Here is a 17,060-nt window from a genome sequence, read left to right as displayed (position 1 = left end):
CCTGTGGTCCTCTGGGTGTTGCTAGCCTCCAAATCCCACCATCCCTAAGCATTAGAATCGCTGGCTGGGGTCGAAGGGAGCTGGAACGCAACAACATCTGGAAGGCCACAGGTTCCTCATCCAGGGAAAAGAGGCCTTCAATGGCAAACATGTTGCTGTGAACAGAAGGCATATAAAGTTAGCTATAAAAGGGAGGATGGAACACAGAGGTGGGGAAGTTTGCTCACCAGGCTGCGAAGGAAATCTTTTTTTATTGGAGTTTTAACAGCCAGCATAAATGCAACTTTGCTTATCTGAAACCGCCACCCAAGATTTACAATAATATAGGTGCCAAAAAGGTAGAACAGGGGAGGGAAAGTGGAAAATGTTTACAGAACAATGTGGAAAATGGGATTATAGCGTCTCGTGACTTCTGCTAGCAACTGATGTCATTAATAGATAGGCCCAAAGAGCTGTACGACACATACTTCAATGGGGATGCCAGATAATACCTTTGTTATGTGCTGGTGATTGCAAGAGACCTGCTACCTTGCCATGAGAAATTAATTTAATAAAAGAGAGGCAACCTAGGACAGGGGCAGGTAGATGGGAGAGAGGGACGGTGGAAGCAGGCACTTCCACATGGCAGTTTACTGCTAAGTGTTGCTAATCCAAGCAGGTTTTGTGCAAAACCATCAGTCCAACTGGCTATATCCTATGCACAAGATCAGTATCCCTTCGTTGTTGGATACTGTGCATGTTTTGTGCAGCTTTTGTGCATATCAAAATGCCATGGCATCAAAATGCCATGTCATATCATTTCCACCATTTAATCTGGATTTATACTGTTTGCAGGGATTAAATAGGGAAACAAAGTCCAAAATCATGTGGCAGGGACTCCAGTTTACTGTTAAAACATGAAATTGTGCTGATGTGTATACAGTACAGGCCGACGTTTACCCATGGGTGGTATCTAGGATTTGTAATTTATGCTCAGAGGCAAATCCTATAAATGAAGTATGAAGCAGCAGAGGGTGCATGGGGGCGTAAAATTACTGTATTTTTTGCTCTATAAGATGCACCAGACCATAAGACGCACCTAGTTTTTGGAGGAGGAAAAAAAGAAAAAAAATATTCTGAATCTCAGAAGCCAGAACAACAAGAGGGATCCCTGCGCAGCAGAAGCAGCGATCCCTCTTGCTGTTCTGGCTTCTGGGATAGCTGCGCAGCCTGCATTCGCTCCATAAGACACATACACATTTCCCCTTACTTTTTAGGAGGGAAAAGGTGAGTCTTATAGAGCAAAAAATACGGTACTCTCTGGGGCTAGTTATAGCTCTAAATGCATAGGAGATCTGAAACAAACCTATAATGAAAAAGAAAGGGAAAGAAGGACGGCATTGTGCAAGCCAGAGCGGCGTGCTGCAGTGTTGGGTGTAGTCAAAGACTACATATGTGACATTTGGGTGTAGTCAAAGACTGCATATGTGAATGTGCTTCCAACCACGTTCCATAATGCCATTTCATGTTTATGACAGTGCAAACAGGTCAAAAAAAGAAACTAAGGTACGGTGACGTCAAATGTCCCAAATCATACAGGCGAGCTGGTTGATAACAGTTGCTGCCACAAAGCCATTTAACAGGCCTATTGTGCGAGGAGTATTTCCCATGTAGTAAGCAAGCCATAGAATTTAATGGGAAGACTGCCAAGCAGCATATGGAACTTTCACAGCAGGGTTTGCAAAGTCTTAACAGGCAAACCATTTCTTTTTTGGGAGCAACAGAGCTGCATTGCCAGAGTTCAAACCTGGGAAATTTGGACTACAAAGCATGTAGTGTATGACTGAGCTGTAGTCTTAAGAAGCTGCAGTTTGCAAAGGTCATAATACACACACACACACACACATTTTTCAAAAGGGGTTTTCAGTAAATCAGTGGCCGAGGATTCAGAATAATTGGCTATTCTCAATGGCTTTGCAGTTTGGGAGCCCTTGTCATTACTGTGTTTTCAGGCTCAGAGGCCAAATCTAATGCACTGCCTCTAACCAAACCTGCACTTCCGCTTCTGAATTTTACTCACGGGAAGATTCTGGATCATATGAAAAGTGACAGTCTAGCCCTAGCAGCCAACCTAGCCCTGCTGCAGCTTCCCAACAGCATACAGTGGTACCTTTGGTTAAGAACTTAATTCGTTCTAGAGGTCCGTTCTTAATCTGAAACTGTTCTTAACCTGAGGTACCACTTTAATGGGGCCTCCCGCTGCCTGCGGAGCACGGTTTCTGTTCTCATCCTGAAGCAAAGTTCTTAACCCGAGGTAATATTTCTGGGTTAGTGGAGTCTGTAACCTGAAACATCTGTTACCCGAGGTACCACTGTATACTGAATGATGGGCATCCTGGGGAAAAAGGAAGGTTGCAGTATCTAGTGGGGTTCTTAGGAGGCCAGAGGGGTAGAAGCAGTTTGCAGTGGGAGGAGGAAAACAAACAGGAAGAGAAAGGACTAATGAAGCTAAATTGCCCAAGTTTCATGAGGCTAGATGTGTGTGCATTAAGGCTTCATTATCCCACCGAATCCACTGCAATTAGTAATGCGAGCATTTGAGGCAGCTTCTTGGATCTTTAAGAATATTCCACAATGCAACTTACACTTTGAGATAGATTGCAAAGCCCCAGAATACACAACTGCCATTCCCTTCCTAATGAAGGCTGGAAGCCATAGAGGACACAGAGCCAGCTTGCTACAGGCTGAAGGCTACTGTGCAGAGGCTACTCCTGCTGGATACTCCTGTAATCCTTAGAGGTACTTGAGACCTTTCGAAACAGACTTTTTTTCTTTTGCCTTGAAGAAAGCACTGAACTTTGCTATGATATCTCTAGAATTCTGTTCTGAGAGGGAAAGCAACATAAAGCAAGGAAGCACGCCTATCTGTTTGAAAAAGAGCTCTGCATGCCATGCCGAATTGGCAAATTTAATGATGGAAATTAAGAGATCAAGAAGAGGCAGACTTTAAGGAGGAGTGGAAACCTTTTGCTGAATATTTAAAGAATTGTTGTGAACATGTAAAAACGCAGGTAGGATTTTAATGAAGAGCAGCAGTTGAATACTTGTTGGAGAATGGTGTGGAAAAGATAAGGTACAGAATATTAATAATATGCAGCAATTTTAGAAATTACGGGGAAAACCATGGAGGGGGTAGAGGGGAAGTCGAATGTGAAACGAATGTGTATCTGGAAAGTACAGTGGTACCTTGGTTCCTGAGCAGCTTGGCTCCCGAACACTGCAAACCCAGAAGTGTTCCTGTTTGCAAATGTTTTTTGGAAGACAAATGTCCAATGCGGCTTCCGATTGAGTGCAGGAAGCTCCTGCAGTCAATCAGTAGCTGCGCCTTGGTTTTCGAATGGTTTCGGGAGTCAAACGAACTCCCAGAACGGATTAAGTTCGAGAACCAAGGTACCACTGTATGTATTAAATTGTAAATGTTTGAAATTCAGAAATATATATATATATTAAAGAGCTCTGCATGCCGGTAACGCATAATTCTGTCCTTTCCCAAGTTGGTATTTCTGGACATTAAAAAAACATCTCCATCAATACAAACTGCTCAAACCTTGTAATGCTTTGGTAGCCAATATTGTGTGTATTACAGCCTAATTAATTTTACTGAGAAAACAGAAAAGCGCACAGCCCATTTAGCCTGGAAAGCTACACTGTCACCTGCAGCTTCAGCAATGTTCCAACGGACAGTTTGTGTATTTGCAGTGCAAGGCTGCATTCTTTCACTCTGTCCCACAAAGTTGAAGTCCGTGATGCAAATCCTGTTCTGGAATCCCACCACTTTTCCTCCTTCTTCCTTTCATCAGCTGGCCAAGGAAGTCCTAAACACTGTGGATTGTACGAACAGCTGGGATAAGGACCACTCAGATTGCTCCTTCCATAATACCAGCACAAGTCCTCTTTTCCACAAAGACCAAAAAAAAAAAGTATCTGAGCTCCACAGTACCTCTCTTCTCTTGGTTGAGACAATAAGCTCTAGAAAAGGCTGGTCTTCGTTCCAGGAGTCAATTTCCGTGAGGTCGTAGAAAATGTTGTTAATGGGCCCAAAGGACCACATCACGTGCTTTCGCTTCTGCATAAGGTGCTGGAACATCTGAAGAAAGACAGCAAGGGTTACAGAAAATCCAAGACTTGGTGCTGGACTGTTTGGGTTGGGGGGCAGAGCTTATTGTTGTCATTTGGGTGAAAAATCATTGACCCCGAAACCTACCTAATTTGCACTTCCTGAAACAATATTTCAACTGATGAAACACAGCTACCTTTGAAATTTTTGTACTCATTCACCTAATTGGGCATGAGCAAACCTGGAAGCCAAGCCCGGTGCATAAATAATCTACTGTACACATTTCAGAGGGACGCGGGTGGCGCTGTGGGTTAAACCACAGAGCCTAGGACTTGCTAATCAGAAGGTCGGCGGTTCAAATCCCCATGACGGGGTGAGCTCCCATTGCTCGGTCCCTGCTCCTGCCCACCTAGCAGTTCAAAAGCATCTCAAAGTGCAAGTAGAGAAATAGATACCGCTCCGGCGGGAAGGTAAACAGCATTTCCATGCGCTGCTTTAGTTCGCCAGAAGCGGCTTTATCATGCTGGCCACAGGACCCGGAACTGTACACCGGCTCCCTCGGCCAATAAAGCCAGATGAGCACCGCAACCCAGAGTCGGCCACGACTGGACCTAATGGTCAGGGGTCCCTTTACCTTTACACATTTCAGAATAGTTGTTTTGCAATGATCTTGTTTACCAACCCAGTTTTGCAAACTGGAGTGAGGTAGGAAAGGGGATCCGCAAATCACTAGAATTTATTGGTTGTGCAAATAATTTTTCTACATGTGGCCACAAGTTTGAATTTCCATTTGCTTTAAAATAACTTGTTTTCCCCTTCAAGGTGTCTCCCACATTGATTAGTCGGACTGTGTGCTCACCACAGTGTTGCCCTCGACTCCAGCCAGTTTGAATGGAGTGAGGCCTTCGTGGTTTTGGATCAAGTCGAGAGGTCCCAGCCCAGCCTCTCGTTTGTCGTAGGCAAGCAGCAGACTGTACATCTGGCAGGCAAAGGTCCTGTTGGGTTGAAGTACCAGGACATGAAGAACAGTGTTACCTGAAATGGAAACAGCATAAGAGAACCATATTCAGGGAACTGAAGTTATGAAACACAGCAGTTGAGTGGTAATGCTTACTGTGCTAATATCAGATTATTTAGTAAAGTGAAAGCTCTGCTCAGGAGTGATTTAAACCAATGGATGTACCGTATTTTTCGCTCTATAAGACGCACCAGACCATAAGACGCATCTAGTTTTTGGAGGAGGAAAACAAGAAAAAAAAAATCTGAATCCCAGAAGCCAGAACAGCAAGAGGGATCGCTGCTTTCGCTGCGCAGCGATCCCTCTTGCTGTTTTGGCTTCTGGGATAGCTGTGCAGCCTGCATTCGCTCCATAAGACGCACACACATCTGCTCTTACTTTTTAGGAGGGAAAAGGTGAGTCTTATACAGCAAAAAATACAGTATTTGATTAAATCAATGTTAAACTGATGGGGCCAATTTTAAAGATTATGGTTGAGCACTGAGCACCAGCTGGCATTTTTTTTTTTTTGAGAATATTTCAGCTGTGGTATGTCACAGGCAATGAAAAATAATGCATTAAAAATGTCCTTTTTAAGAAAGAATAGAAACTAGAATTAAAATTGTAAAGAAAAATCCACTTCATAAACAAGATAAATTTCACCTGCATCATCCTTTGTCTAATAATGGGCTATTGGTCATTCGTCACACACTTGTAATTGGTTCAGTGATCGGGCAAATATACACATATAAAATTACCACCCCCTCAGTATATGAACACTTTTGTGATATGCTGCTTTATTTTATTTATTTAATTACATTTCTATTCTGCCCTTCATCCAAGGCTCACAGGGCGGTTTACATTATTAAAACACAAAAATACAGAACATAGTAACAAACGAAAACAATACCACCCCAGTTTAAAAGGTCATAGATTGTTTAATCAGCTTAAGGCTAATTAGTATTGAGGGGCTGGTATGTATATATAATTTCCTGATCCATGAATCAGTTAAAAGCATGCAGTCATTATAGCAATGCATGTCTTAATCTAATAACAACCCTCTTTCTTAGACAAGGAATGGTGGAGGTGTGATTTGTCCAGCTTATGGGTGCGTTTGCAGATGTCTTCCACCTCAAATTTTAACTCATTGGCTTCTACCATGATCAACCAAAAAAAATAAAAAAAATTGCCCATTTTACTACAAAGAAGAAATTAATTCTCCTTCTGACTGCAGGTCTCTTACCTAGAGAATCTTGTGCCCTGATATCGGCTCCATTTTCCACCAAGAGGCTCACAATTTCCTCATTTCCTGTGCAGGCGGCAAAGGATAAAATATGCTCCCCTGAAGATGAATATAAGGGACAAAACAGGATTAAAACAAGACCCAAGCCTTTGGAGGGGGAGGGGATATTTCCCTGAAGTTTAGTAATTAAGGCTACAACATTTGGCTGGCTCATTGGTTGAACCAGCGTTTGACAACCTGGTGGCCTCCAGATGTTTTGACTACAGTTCCCATCATCCTCAGGAGCACCTGATGGCTGGAGATGATGGGAGTTGTGGTCCAAAACATCTGGAAGGCACCAAGTTGGCAAAGTCTGGTTAGACTAATTTTTTCATTCATTAATAAGGTGCCCCCTGATTAATCACACAGAAGATACAGGTGGTTACAAAAGCTGTAGGTGATGGCTGCCTTCTTAGAAGAGACATTCCTCCTTTTTCATGCAGAGAATGCCTCTTCTAAGATTGTGCCTGCTGTGGGACATTTATGCATCTGTAATGGTTCTATCTAGCAGCATGAAGGGGGGAAATCCTTATCTCAACAAAGCAGATCATTGGAGGTGTGGGTCGGGGAGGTATCAGGCTGAGATTTAAATAGTCATTCCATTTGTAATTGGGGCTGGAAGAGAATTTTGTCTGGAACAAGTTGGTTTTTATGTCTGGGACAGTGTTGTCTGTCTAACTGTCTTTCTTTCTTATTCAATGCAACTGGTGTCAAGGGTGTTTTGTCTCATCACTTGGTGACTTGTCTGTATGAATTGGGCATTATTACAGCCATAGATGTCGCACCAACATTACTAGGAAATATATTAAGTAAAGGTAAAGGGACCCCTGACCATTAGGTCCAGTCGTGGCCGACTCTGGGTTGCGGTGCTCATCTGGCTTTATTGGCCGAGGGAGCCGGTGTACAGCTTCCGGTCATGTGGCCAGCATGACTAAGCCACTTCTGGCGAACCAGAGCAGCACACGGAAACGCCATTTACCTTTCCACCGGAGCGGTACCTATTTATCTACTTGCACTTTGACGTGCTTTCAAACTGCTAGGTTGGCAGGAGCAGGGACCGAGCAACGGGAGCTCACCCCGTTGCGGGGATTTGAATCGCCGACCTTCTGATCAGCAAGTCCTAGGCTCTGTGGTTTAACCCACAGCGCCACCCGTGTCCCTTAGGAAATCTATTGCTTGTTGCTAAATGGCAATTCTAGATGTGAAGGGCAGAGCCACTGTCTGAACTTGCTTGGGGTGCTGGTTTTGAAGAGAGGCACCAAATTGTCCCCCACATTACAGAAGCCCGATTGACCTCCACTAGGAGTTGGGCATTCAGTGCTGCTGGTCCTATGCTGTGGAACACTCTTCCAGGAGAGATTCAGCAGCCATCCTTGTTTTACTAGCAAACCGGAGGTTAAACTAATCCCTTTCCAGCCCTGGGAGGAGTGTGGGGAGTGTTCACACAACACATGAACGTGTCAAGACACACAGTTTGGAAAGCTCTGCTAAACCTTGGGGGCACAACATTTCTCCTGCTACCAGAAGCAATCTTGTTCTCTAGAGCAGCCGATGAAAAATCATACCAAAGTAGAAGAGGCTTTTGGGGTTGCGCCTGAAGAAGAGTCCTGTTGCTCGAGGAGTGGAGATGTGAGCCCCTTTCTTGACCAGACATTTCACTAGGTTTATATTCTGATTGATCGCTGCAATGTGGAGAGGTGTTTGTCCTGCAATTCACATTAAACAAACAAAGCAAACCTTCCATTAAAGACTCGCACCAGGACATTCTCTGCACCGATCCTTTGGGAGTGTTACTCTGTCAAATGCTAGCAGACTTGATAGCAACATTTTGTTTTTCAGAGCCATTAAAAAACAACATGGGTAAGTTTCACCTAACCAGCCCTATCAACAGATCGCTACTAAAGGAATTGCATTTGTGCAAGGGGGCTTCCCCCCTTTCCTCCTCCTGCACCCCCCAAATTTGCTTGAGGAGTTAAGAGAACCCCTTGGATCAACACATGGGGTGGAGGAGAGAGGGAGATCCTTCCATCTGGCAGTCTGAAATGCTTTCACAAACAGAACAATTGGAAGTGCACAACACTGAATTCCACCCCATGCTTCAGAGGATTTATTTAATGAGAAAAATAATTATGCACGTCTTTTGAATCCTGTATTTGGGATTTCCATCTCTCCATAAAACCATTTCCGCTGCACTTCTTCTGCACTACCCTTTATCAGCTATTGCAAAAGCAAAAGAACAAACTTCCACTCATTGTCATACATGCATTTTGTCTGTTGTTATCCATTTCACATTATGATATGAGTTTGCAAATATTATAACTGCTCATCTTTTTCTATTCGAATTGCAATCTGCATTTTGACAGCAATTACCTTCATAGAGTTCTGACGTCATCTTTTCATTAATCAGTTCTGGAGCCAGCTCCAGGAGCACCTCTGCAGCTTCCGTGTTATCATAGAGAGCAGCTATGTGCAGGGCTGTCTCCCCCACTGCTCCTGCACAGGACAAGGGAACCACAAAAGTCACCTAAGACTGAGCTGCACTTGGGGCTGAGTTAGACATCACGACAGCGAGAGCTATGCATTCCAGGTGCCTGACTTGTTCACATTTAAGCCCGTGGGTGGATGAAAAGTTCTGATTTTTATAGTGAAAAGGGGACATGTGAGTGAGTGAGTGAGTGAGTGAGCAAAGTTACACGCTCCCCTCCTCAAATTCCATTGTTTCAGACACTTTTCTCCCAACTCAAACTCTGGTAGAGGTGTGAAGAAAGAAGAGTGTCTGTAAGTCTGGGATAGTCAATGTGGTGTTCATCAAGATGTTGTTGGACTACAACTTTCATCATCCTTGCCCTTTTGGACTACAACTTCCATCATCCATGACCTTTGGCCATGCTTTCTGGAGCTGTAATCCAGTATCATTTGGAGGGCACCACATTGGCTACGTCTCATTTGGGACAGGCAGGGGACAAGGGACGGTTCAGTCCCCCCCCACCCGCACATATGTCCCCTTTTGTTGTGAAAATTAGACTCTCTGGCCCTCACTTTGTGAACGTGGTGGCCATGTGACCAAAAAAGGGGAGGCTGCTTCCCCTATCCCTCTAGTATGGCTTGTAACTATAAATAAAGATAAGGAATGTACCCAAGTGATATGGGGTATTTGAGAAGTGGCTCGCCTTAGGACACCAGCCTAGATAGTACAAACTAGGCTGCAGTACCAATTCCATTGGACAGAACCAAAGCTAAAACATTGCAGGTGCTTGGACTAGATGACCCTCATGGTCCCTTCCAACTCTAAAATTATTTGATTCTATGACAGGTCAAGGCAATTTAATGTGGCTCTTCAGTGGACCATGCACCGCTCTCATTGGTAGGGGTCTAGGATAAGCAAAGGTAAAGATAAAGGGACCCCTGACCATTAGGTCCAGTCGTGACCGACTCTGGGGTTGTGGTGCTCATCTCACTTTATTGGCCAAGGGAGCTGGCATACAGCTTCCGGGTCGTGTGGCCAGCATGACTAAGCCGCTTCTGGCAAACAGAGCAGCGCACAGAAACGCCGTTTACCTTCCCGCCAGAGCGGTACCTGTTTATCTACTTGCACTTTAATGTGCTTTCGAACTGCTAGGTAGGTTGGCAGGAGCTGGGACCGAGCAACAGGAGCTCACCCCGTTGCGTGGATTCGAACCGCCGACCTTCTGATCAGCAAGCCCCAGGCTCTGTGGTTTAACCCACAGCACCACCCACATCCCCTAGCGTAAGTACCTCTTTGCAAAACGTCACAGGAACCATCCGAGATCAATTTCCTGATGAGCTGGACATTGTTCTCCTTGGCAGCCAGGAGGAGTGGAGTCTCCCAGATCCTACAGGTGAGAGAGAAAGAAAGAAGAAAAAAACTATTCACATTTTGCTCCAGTGAGAAATTAGCTCTTGAAGTTCAAGATTAGTTATGGGGGCTGGCAGCATATGCTCTCTTCACAAGGATGGAAGGAAAGGGTGTGAGAGGGAAGGAATAATAATAGTAATAATAGGTATGATCCTGTGGTGTTTGCAGAAATCCAGAATCTGTCAAATGAGAGGAGCAAAAAACAACAATCCATATGGCAAATGAAGAGTCTTATCAGGTTCTGCAGTATTTATCTGAGGCCACAGAGGGGCAGTACAGAGGCAGAAGAAAGATGCAGTTTCAACAGGGTTTTATGGCTGCAATTAGTCTTTTGCCACAAACGCAGCACTCTAGAAACTAGTAAAAGTATTATGGGGTTGGCTTTCGTTGGCCTAGTTTGTCAAAACAAGGAAAACCTCAAATGGACCTAACTGGGGTTGTTATGCTCCAAGAGTCATTTTTTTTCAGCAGTTGTGTGGTCAGTCATTGTGATATGCATTACAATTTAGTAGCTGCTTTATATAAGCAGCAATAGGGTGCCCTTTACCCTGATGGAATTATAGCTACTCTGCTATTGAACATACTTCCCCAGGGTTTCTTTTTCTGATTCCAAATGCCAGGAACAAAAATCTTCATGAGTTTTTGCAACTTGGGAGGAATTCTACCAGCCAGCCATCCTCATGCCCTACAGTTCCACAAGAAGCAAGTGCACAGATATCAGGCAACTGGCTCTAACTGGCTTTAAAATCTCAGAAGAAGAGGGTCAAGGAATGTCAACAAGATCAAGACCTTTAAACCCGTGGAATGGCTATGGAGGGGGTTGGAGGAAGACCGGAGAAACCCCTGCTTTACCCCACTACAAGAGAGAGGGATCCACCTTCCTGTAACAAGAACTGCAAACCTTTTATTTATGCAGTGTTAAAAGTTTGCATACAAACATCAGGGAGGAAATGAGCAAACACAATTGGCGTCCATTCCTAGGGGTTCCAACACCCTGAGGATACAGTGGTACCTCGGTTTTCAAACAGCTTAGTTCACGAACAACTTGGAACCCGAATGCTGCAAAACCGGAAGTAGGTGTTCTGGTTTTCGAACTTTTTTGGGAAGCCGAACGTGCTCCGTTTTCAGCCCCCTTGTGTTTCCTGTTGCACTGCTAATTTGCATCCCCCCATTGTAATTCAAGCCTTCTGTTTCCAATTGCAATGTTCTAAGGTGATATTTGGAGCTTATATTTGGTGCTTTTGTTTGTGCTATTTATTTTGCGTTTTTTTGTTTCGAGGCTTTTTCAGTTAATTTGTTTTTGTGACTGTGTGGATCCCAGTTCAGCTACTGACTGACTGACTGTGTGACTGCGGAAATCGATAAAAGCTGCCCCACCCAAACAATGACTATCATCAATGCAGGTAAGAAAAAATAATAATTTTAATTTTTATCATCTACAATGCTGTTTTATTTATTTTATAGTACAGTACATTGATTATTGCTTTCATTTTATGAATCAATAGTCTGGTTAGATAGTAAAATTCATGTTAAATTGCTGTTTTAGGGGTGTTTTTAAAAGTCTGGAACGGATTAATCCATTTTGCATTACTTTCTATGGGAAAGCACACCTTGGTTTTGGAACACTTTGGTTTTGGAACAGACTTCTGGAACGGATTAAGTTTCAGAACCAAGGTACCACTGTTTTAGAGAAGCCCTGAGAGTTAATAGTTTACAGACATTCTGCTTTCTGGATAATAAATAAATGAAGTATACACATACCAGAATCATGGGTGTTATGGCCTCTTGTGGCACTGTGGTCTAAACCACTGAGCCTCTTGGGCTTGCCGATCAGAAGTTCGGCGGTTCAAATCCCTGCGATGGGGTGAGCTCCCATTGCTCGGTCCCTGCTCCTGCCAACCTTGCAGTTCGAAAGCACGTCAAAGTGCAAGTAGATAAATAGGTACCGCTCCGGCGGGAAGGTAAACGGCGTTTTCGTGCGCTGCTCTGGTTTCGCCAGAAGCGGCTTAGTCATGCTGGCCACATGACCTGGAAAAACTGTCTGCGGACAAACACCAGCTCCCTCGGTCTGTAAAGCGAGATGAGCGCCACAACCCCAGAGTCGTCCACGACTGGACTTAACTGTCAGGGGTCCTTTACCTTTAATGACTAGACAGAGCTGGTCTCGTCTCCCTCAGACCTTTCCCCAAATGTATTATGGTGATGAACAAAACACTTCCCTTTAAATGCAAGCCATTTTCAAGTAATAACATTTATCATCTAAAACAGCACTTTCAGATGGAGTGTTTTGCATACATTATCTCACAGTGACCTTTACGGCAACTCTGTGGCATTATCAGTATTATTATTATCACCCTCATATTACATGAGTGGTTTGACTAAGACCATATAATGATCTCATGAAGGCAAGGGGAGGATGCAGCCCCCTAAAATCCACTCAATCTCTTAGCCACTAGAGCAGCTGAAACCCCTTTGTAGCAGTGGGCAAGTCATTGCTTGCAATCCTACACACGCAACTTGGGAATAAGCCTATTTTTTTTGCAACTTAGCGGGAATTTCATAACTCGCCATTCTGAGCCATGGACACCATTTCAATAAACTCTTATTCCTTAGATTTGCCTTGACTGTTAATTAAATGCTTTCTGTGAGTTTAAATGGCGGCCAAGTAAATGCTTATAAACATAGCTGGTGTTGTAGGAAGTAGTCCTAAAATTTCCCCCACAGAAAATTGCTGAGGGTCTTAAAAGTAAAGGCAAAGGGACCCCTGACCATTAGGTCCAGTCGTGGCCGACTCTGGGGTTGCGGCGCTCATCTCGCTTGATTGGCCAAGGGAGCAGCTTCCGGGTCATGTGGCTAGCATGACTAAGCCGCTTCTGGCGAAACAGAGCAGAGCACGGAAATGCCGTTTACCTTCCTGCTGGAGCGGTACCTATTTATCTACTTGCACTTTGACGTGCTTTCGAACTGCTAGGTTGGCAGGAGCAGGGACCGAGTAACGGGAGCTCACCCCGTTGCAGGGATTCGAACCGCTGACCTTCTGATCGGCAAGTCCTAGGCTCTGTGGTTTAACCCACAGCGCCACCCGCGTCCCTTAAGGGTCATAGTGGGCCACTTCATGACTTTTCTGCCTGTTGTAATAATTGAAATGCACTGTGCTAGATGCTGCATGATTTTTAATTGTTGTTGGGTTTGTTTGTTTTTACAGACATGCCAAAGACCAGCTGAATGAAGCTCTCAGATCACTGGTGGTCTGTGGACCACTGTTTGGGAAAGTCTGTTGAAGGTGATGCATGAGTACTTGTGGATAGCTCACTTGGTTAGACCATGGTGCTGATAATGCCAAGGTCGCAGGTTCGATTCCCTTATAGGACAGCTGCATATTCCTGCATCGCAGGGGGCTAGACTAGGTGAGCCTCAGGGTCCCTTCCAACTCTACAATTCTATGACCATCTATTTTTCTTCCAGTCAACAAAACGATCGCGGCAAAGAAAGCCACAAAAGTACGTTTCTTTTACAAAGCAAGAGAAAAGAAAAAGAAAATAGTAAGTGATCCTCGTTTTCACTTTCCCCAAAAGTCTTTGAAGGGTTTGTTGCAACAGAATGCTACAACCGTCGCTACAACAGTTTCTGCATCAGTATAGATAATAAAGCCAAGAAAACAACATAACTAGTGTTTGCTTTCCAGCAATAGCGTTGTAAAGGACAGTGACTGGGTTTAGATACAGGAAATTCACAGTAAAAAAGAAATCTAGGAAAATCTTATCAGCTTGGGCCTTATATGGCTTTAGAAAAGGTAAATTCCAAGTTTCATGTTATTCTGAATGTTGCAATGCAATTCATGGTTAGCAAAATATGCATTTAAATAGAATATTCAGGGGAGGGGCATTTAAATATTATTTTGAGGGAAAATATACATTCCTAGCATGTATTAAAATACATACCTCAGAGTACTTACAACAAAAATATTTTTACATGTAAATTATGTTACATGAAACAAAGATAGAATCAACTACACTGCCCCCATTTGGAGATAAACAGAAGTAATGGCCTTTTTTTTTTTTTACCCAGAAGCCCCCCCCACACACACTTTGGCAATGTAACAGAAGTGTGCATATGATAGAACAGAGAATTTGCTCATATTTGTTAATAACCTTATCCTGTGAATATCTGTCCAGAATATTTGCAGCATCGTTGTCTAAAGGACTGCATTTGTTCATTGTTCGTTATTTCTACCCATCAATGCATTAAAATCCACACACCAACAAAACCTCTGATCTGGTTCTAAATTTATGCAAATCTGTTCCGACTTTATGATTTATTAATTTAGGAGGGTGATATAAACATTTAAACAGATAATTGGTCTAACCTCCAGGAGTATTTACTATTGCAGCTCGAATATTGTGTATTTAGGTATTTCATTCTTTGTTGAATAAATAGACTGACAGCCCACTGGGCGGGGCTTGTATCATAACTTGTGTCGTGCCACACCTTGTTTTGGGGGCACATCACTAACAATAAGCATTATTATTATTTTAAATCTTGAGGAAATCACAGGGATTACTTGGATTAGTGGAAAGTAGACAAGACACAACCCTGAAGGATCATAGTTCATAACCGATATCTTTGCCGTCATACATTATTTTTAAGCAACTACTTGATGGGGTACAGTGAGGGAATTGTGTCTCAGTTACAATAACCAGGACTCCAAGTCAACAGTGGAATTAGAAGCTCTGCAGTTCATAACAGAACCAACACACTAACTATTAGGATGTTCTACCTTAAAGTTCTGCACATACTGAGTGAAGACTTGCTCTGCATATTCAGAAGCATCAGTTGGCTGCTTGTTGAGTTTCCTGGCACCTGACCAGACAAACTCTTTGGCACCATCCTATAAATAACTGTAAACCAGGATTTTATTATACAACGTAGCACTCTTCCTGGAGTAATTAAAATCACTTCTCTGCAAATGCCAAAAGCCAAGTGAAACAAATCAGAAAAGCAAAAAACAAACTTTTGACATCATAGGCAAGCAGTGAAGTTATGGCTCCCTAAGCCGCACCTACAACCTGACAGTGGGGTAGCAGATGTGTTGTTAACATGAAGGCCACACCAGTTTCTTCCACCAAGAAAGCAAAAAAATAAATAAATAGCACTTTGCCAGTACAGAAAAAGGAACGTCTAAGTTCCCCAAGGCTTGGACGGCAGAGCCTGGTGATGCTCTGTGGTTTCTTTGTTCATTTATTTACTTTAAGAGAGTTTTCAAGCTTCTCCTTCTGTTCAGGAATAGGGTATCTGCATCCTCCCACATCATCCGGTGTGTTTCTGTGCCCCTATAAATGGCAGCTCATGTTGGGAAGCGGGAGAACAGGCAACGAAGTTAAGTGTTGTTACTACATGTTTAAGAAGATAACTCAAGGCGGAGATGCCATCTTCAGCGGCAGCCCTGTGTGTCGATATGTAGTTGTCTAAATAACACGTAGTTCGAAACCAAGTTATCTCCTAGAGCTATTTGCAAAATGCTATATGAAACGGTTCCGGGTTCAGATTTATTCTGGACAAGTAAACCAGCAGGCAAGCCTCAGAGCAGACCCTTCAGCTTCGGTCTGGAATAAAAAGCCTAACTGGGAGCAACGTGATTCTGGTTGGAGAGTGTCCCTGGGAAAGAGGAGAGGAATTTTTGTCAGTCAGCAAGGTGCTGGCCATCAAACAGGAATCCTTGTCAGTTTCTGTAATTAGTAACTCATCAATACAATGGCATTTATTTATTTATTTATTTATTTCAGGTTTTATGGCGATGCTAATAATCATTGACCTATTTATTCACTTTCACGGTGCTTTCGAAATGCCTGCAGGATAAGCAGTCTTTGGGGATATTTGAGAAACCAGGGTTGTCCCTAAACTGCAAGTTTTGGCTGTTTAGATCTCCCGTAAGGCCTGCTTTCCAGTAAGGAAACCTGTGAGCTGAAGATAATGTGACACACAGAACTAGCGATGATTCATTTGTGGGCTGAAACTCTGTGATCGTTGGGTCTTCCTTAAAAGATGACATTCCATAGATGGGCTTTTGGCACTGAACCCAAGCAGTGGGCTTTCGGTTTGTCTCTCCCAGATAAACCATGAGAGGTAAGCCTAGATCAGGCATCCCCAACCTTCAGCCTTCCAGATGTTTTGGACTACAATTCCCATCATCCATGACCACTGGTCCTGTTAGCTAGGGATCATGGGAGTTGTAGGCCAAAACATCTGGAGGGCCACAGGTTGGGGATGCCTGGCCTAGATTAAACCTTGGCTGAAGCTTGTCATTTGCCTGGAGTGGGATAAACCAAAAGTCTGGGTTCAGATGTATGCTTGACTTTTTATTTTCTCAGACATGGTGAGCTGGGCCTGTGTTTGTGAGTCTGTACTGTGGAAATGCATGGTGGTTGCCAGAATACGGCTAATTTCTCCCTCATTCTAAAATTAACTGCCTTTCTCCAGCATTGTTCTTCCAGACTCAGTGGATTGGTTTACGGGACACACTAAGCCAAACCTTGTTTTAGGTGGGAGCAGCATAGCAGTGAAAATGTTTGGAGAGGAGCAAAGTGGTTGCAAGCTCCTCTCCCCGTGTCCGCACTCTCGTGCAAGTCATGTGAACCAGGCACATGGCTTTCACATGGAAGAGAGTAACTGGGAGGAAGAATAAATACATCTTGAAAACTGAAGGTGATTATTTGAAAAGTATTTGTGATGATCAGATGACGTTTGTAGGTTTACAAGAAGTTCTGTGAGGATTAATATTAGAAATATTGTAAAAAATGGAAAAGGAGAG

The 17,060-nt window shown here is 43.5% G+C and overlaps 1 protein-coding gene across 1 annotated transcript in view; it reads right to left on the bottom strand.

Moving 5' to 3' along the window:
* LOC310752575 (transient receptor potential cation channel subfamily V member 6-like) overlaps positions 1 to 17,060 on the bottom strand; it is a 36,374-nt gene that overhangs the window by 11,831 nt on the left and 7,483 nt on the right. Inside the window, exons 2-7 of the mRNA XM_083593247.1 lie at positions 10,132 to 10,229; positions 8,746 to 8,868; positions 7,941 to 8,081; positions 6,337 to 6,435; positions 4,956 to 5,131; positions 3,980 to 4,126 (exon numbers count right to left, since the gene is read on the bottom strand). Coding sequence (XP_083449373.1) covers positions 3,980 to 4,126; positions 4,956 to 5,131; positions 6,337 to 6,435; positions 7,941 to 8,081; positions 8,746 to 8,868; positions 10,132 to 10,229 — 784 coding nt within the window. The remainder of the gene's footprint in view (positions 1 to 3,979; positions 4,127 to 4,955; positions 5,132 to 6,336; positions 6,436 to 7,940; positions 8,082 to 8,745; positions 8,869 to 10,131; positions 10,230 to 17,060) is intronic.

Source organism: Podarcis filfolensis (assembly GCF_964270895.1).
Source record: "Podarcis filfolensis genome assembly, chromosome: 17".
NCBI lineage: Eukaryota > Metazoa > Chordata > Lepidosauria > Squamata > Lacertidae > Podarcis > Podarcis filfolensis.
Note: the sequence above shows the minus strand (reverse complement) of the source record. Positions and strands in the feature narration are given on the sequence as shown.